Below are 4,800 nucleotides of genomic sequence, written 5' to 3'. Positions count from 1 at the left end.
ACTTCAGGCCCTCTATTAACTATTGAATCTCCTATTAGCCATTTTATTACATTTCTGTTTACAAGCTTGTTGACATTTTAAAAGTCACAGTATGATCTGTTTTATCTATTAAAAAATGTATTAATTGAAAAGTCAGGGGGACAAAAAAGGCAAAATACAGACTCCAAATGAACAGACGTCCAGGGCAGAGAACAGAGTGAGCATAGTCACAGTCTGGGCAGTAAGGTTTCTGGGTAAAATGAAATCTGAGAATTAAACGTGGCATTTCAGGCTTAATGGTTTGTTAAACACCAACGGGCTGCTTCCTAATTTGGAAATAGTCCACTCAGGAAAACATATTTGCCCACTGTCTAAATTCAGTGTCTAAGGAGACCCAGTCTGACTTTCAAATCAATCTTTCCTCTCTGGGATACACTCAGCCTAATTTTGACATTTCATACAGTCTGAACTCAGGAGACTTTGATCTGGGGTGGGGAGTGTACCTGGAATCTGGAAGCAGATTGAGGGTCTAAACAGCCTTATCTTCCCTGTGAGTGTGTCTATGTGTGTGTATCTACGTACACATGACTCCCTCCCCTGCGTGAGCATTCTGCCCCCTCCCCCGAGTCCACTGCTGGACAATGCCACCCGATTGCTTGGCATAGACTGGAAACAAGTCAAATGCTGACTAAGGACAAAAGCCCCACAGAAGCTGTGCTGAGGGAAGGGGACAGTCCATTCCTATTAAAAAAGAAGAAGCCTAACCCTTAGGAGAAGAAGGTATGCCCCACTTTGATAGTGGAGAGAAAAAAAAAAAAACACAAAAACCCCCGCTACGTCAACAATCTCCTGCCTGTGGTATTAAAACCAGGTTCTTCAACTGTCAAAAGCAGTTAACTAGTTTAGGAAAGACACCTGGCTGTTGAAATAGGGCTCCAAAAGGCCACTAATCCTTCCATTCACTCAGTTAACTGCTAGATCCCCCAAATTGATTCAACAGGTATGCAGTGGTAAATTCAGCCCATACTGAAGCCAAAGGGAAAAACAGCAAGGGGCGGGCAGCTCTTCTCTGAAAACACCAGAGGAACCAGCCAGAAAAGCTTTTATGGCCCGACAAGTTTTCTGCTGAATACAGAGCACCTAAATTACCCTACCCTAATGGAAGTTACATTTTCGTGCTCAGTCAAAAAGCCAACAAAATACACAATTTATACAAAATAGCATCAACCTCTTAGGTAGTCTTTTCTAGCACTTTTATCCCAATTCACAGCATATGTCCTGCTATAAAATAAAATATATTTCTTATAACCAACTTGTATGTGGCTGTTCATATCACCGCATTAAAACTGACCATGGGCGATATTAGAAACATTCTCACACCCAACCAAATCTATTTAGTATGACAAAAGAGATTTGTGAGTTTTCTCAGAAGATACAGGTACACAGGAAACAGGGATACAGTAATCATTCTTATGATTTCAGACAGGCTTTGTTTTGAAACAAACACAGGCGCAATTACACAGACAATTATGAAATGGGGCCTTTCAATTGCAATTATGCAACCCAATACCGATGCAGAGAAACAATCCTTAACCATAAAGTTCAAAAGAAATGTAAGTGGTTAAACTTTCTAAAGCAGCTATAATTTTTTCCCCCTCTCAATATCGGCACTTCGCCAAAATTTGAGAAAATAAAAACACTTTTAAACTATTCAATAATATACAACATTAGTTTCTTACAAACTTCCAAAGAGCCTGGACTAGTGACGTCTCCAGGTAAGGATCCCATAAAGAGCAAATCTATGAAACCCTTAACATTTTACAAAAGATTCTCTAGGTTTTAGTCACAATGAACATATTTCTTTACTCAATGTCTTTTGGTAGCACAGCTCAATTCTTATACCCTGTCTCCAGCTTAGGTAACTACACACTATTCTCAGATATTAAGAAAAAACACACCACTAATTTACTTTTTAAAATACAATTTCTTCCAGCAAAATAAACACTGGATTTCTACACCCACAACACACAGATGTAAACTGAATTCTCGCCAATTCATGTATTTTCATGAGAAAAAAATGGAACTATTCTCATGGTTCTGATGCTCTATATTTTACAAGAAAAAATAAGAACAGGCGATCTTAGATGCTACTGCAGGGATGGGTTTTCTTTGTCTGGCAGATTTAGTTGCAGGAAGAAGTCATTTCTCTGCATTTTCACCAGTATAAATGGAACTACCTGTGTTGCCTTTTAAAACATTCCGAATTCTGATTTTTTAAACAAGAAAATAGGAAGCCAGTGTGCAACCTATACAGTCGCCAAAGGAGAGCTGCCACTAGCTGAACTACTCAGCTAAATGGCTGGTTTGCATTGCCCTGGTCTTTATCTAGCACTGAGAATAGACTGCTGTTTTATCCAAAGAGGAATAAATTGCTGTTATTGTGATGTTAGCCCATCACTTGGCATTGCAATTCAAGTTTTTGTGAGAAAGAAATGTATGATCTAACTGCGACTTGACCTATGCCTTCAGAGATCCATCTAGGTGCTCTAATGGAGCAGAAAAAGTGGTGAATACAAGAACATGCAAACTGATGGTGAAAAATTTGTTTGATGATAGAAGTGAGCAGAGAAGACATCTGAGAGTCGCTGTTTTTATGACGGCTAAGTTTGCTTAACATGCAAAAGGATTTGCCCCCAGTCTCCCACCTATCACTTTAATTGTATCACGCTAAATACACGCTTTGCCTCTACTAAAGATAGGAGGATATATAGCTAACCTACTAATGACATTACTGTGAAAGTGGACACAGATGATTCCTTACAGATAAACATCTGAATTTCCACAAAAGGCATTAGAGTATCTCCGGGATGAACCAGGCAAGGAGAGGCTTGGGTTCCCTGCAGAAAAGTCATTCTCTCTTAATCCTAGGTAGCACATATTAAATGTTTACCATACACTTGCATTGCTGCATAGGACTATATATACTTACTTTCAATCAGATAATTGTGTGATTGAGTTTTTAAAAACTCACCCTGGTTGCCATCTCGTTTTATCAACCATTTATTCAAAATTTCCCTGGAAAGGACCTCTTTTGAAAGAGGCCTGGAGAACGGCAGTAGATTTGAGCCCTGATAAAGGCTCACTTTTCATCCATAGTCAGAGCCTAAATGTGCTCTTCTTGTACCTAAACAGATAATAAGCACTCAGCACACTCCTCCTCCTTGACACAACGCATTGAGACTAATCACACATAATTGGAGAGGAGGAGCAGAGGGCTGGCCATGCTATTGTGTCCAGAGGACAAACGGTCAGTTTATGAGGCTTTGGGCTGATGTAGTCATTTCTTATACATCTATAGGGAAAAAAAACATCCTGTTTAAAAGAAAAAAGGAGAATGGGTGAGAGAGAGAGACAGCAAAACAGAGATGGCAGATTTAATACAATTAATTTGAGGGTGATCTGAAAGATTTGCTTTTTTCTTTCTTTCTTTTTTTTAACCAGGAAAGAATCATCATGTTTGCGGGGTTGGCAGATGAAAAATGACCACCACTAAAATAGAACAAAGACCAAGATATTTTCTAAAGGGGGGGGGGGGGTGGCGGGTGGGGTGGGAATCACCAAAAGAAATTCTGTCTCAATGAGAGGGAAAAATATTTGGGTGGCTCTCAAGCCCAATTCAAATCTCACATAGGCCGCTTATACATAGTTAAAGACAAAAGTTTGGTGCAGGGCTTCCCTGGTGGCGCAGTGGTTGAGAGTCCGCCTGCCAACGTAGGGGGACACGGGTTCGTGCCCCGGTCCGGGAAGATCCCACATGCCACGGAGCGGCTGGGCCCGTGAGCCGTGGCCGCTGAGCCTGCGCGTCCGGAGCCTGTGCTCCGCAACGGGAGAGGCCCGCGTACCGCCAAAAAAAAAAAGAAAAAAAAAGTTTGGTGCAGGAAGAGCAGGACGGCTGGGGAGTCAATGTGGGTGAGGACAGGTGGACCCCGGAACCCACACATGGAATGTTGCAAAGGCAGTTGGGGCCCATGTCCTGGGGGCTTGAAAATCTCAGGGAGCCAACGGCTTACTGCATATTATACCCGTTACAGATTTCTGTTTTTGTGAAAATACTGCCTGTGCACTGGATGTTTTCTTTGTCTTTCGAGCAGCTTAATCTTCTATTCATCTTTGGTTAAAATAAGCAGAAGTGGGTAATGAAGGTTTTCTTCATATATATCCTGGTTTTCCTTTTTCAACTGAAAAAGAATAATAGAGGAAAAAAGGGTAAGGAGACTCCAATTAGGAATTTTCACCAATCAGTTTTAAAGTTGAGTAGAAGGAAGACTTCTTACCTAAGTATATTGTTCTGGAAAAATAAAGCACAAAAAAGCAACTCAAAGTGGTCCTCAGTGGCAGTGACAGGACAATACTATGTATCAAGTTGGGATTTTTTTTTTTTTGGTGAGGGGTAGGGTGTTTTTTCATAAATAGCCAGGATGCTTTTATGACTTTGTGGACTCCGAGGTACTTCGGCACAGGGAGAGCTGGGGGCTTGCTCATCTTCACCAGACCAGCCATTGGGCGTGGAAGTTTCTGCTCCTGGATCTCTCTGCCCCCTGCCAGTGCCCCAGGAATCAGGCCGGCAGGCGTTTCAGATCATTTGGAGACCTGGGCACAAGGGACAGACTGGTGGGGCCTAAGACATTTCAGAGGTTCTCCAGCTGCTTCCTAGGGGTTTCAGTATTAATGATAAGTAATTCAAGCACTGTTTTCTCCGAGGAGGAAAACAGATTCCAACAACAGGAGCAGCAAAAGCTTCGGTACTATTCAGGTGGAGTT

At 41.6% G+C, this 4,800-nt stretch overlaps 1 protein-coding gene across 1 annotated transcript in view; it reads right to left on the bottom strand.

Moving 5' to 3' along the window:
- Positions 1–3,871: 3,871 nt before the first annotated feature.
- The window catches only part of CAMKMT (calmodulin-lysine N-methyltransferase), a 393,792-nt gene continuing 392,863 nt past the window's right edge, over positions 3,872–4,800 (bottom strand). Inside the window, exon 11 of the mRNA XM_024753516.1 lies at positions 3,872–4,217. Within this exon, the coding sequence (XP_024609284.1) occupies positions 4,140–4,217 (78 nt within the window). The 3' untranslated portion in view covers positions 3,872–4,139. The remainder of the gene's footprint in view (positions 4,218–4,800) is intronic.

The sequence above is a fragment of the Neophocaena asiaeorientalis genome, unplaced genomic scaffold, assembly GCF_003031525.2.
Source record: "Neophocaena asiaeorientalis asiaeorientalis breed wild unplaced genomic scaffold, Neophocaena_asiaeorientalis_V1.1 scaffold171, whole genome shotgun sequence".
NCBI lineage: Eukaryota > Metazoa > Chordata > Mammalia > Artiodactyla > Phocoenidae > Neophocaena > Neophocaena asiaeorientalis.
The sequence above is the reverse complement of the archived record's forward strand: the minus strand, read 5'-3'. Positions and strand labels throughout refer to the sequence as shown.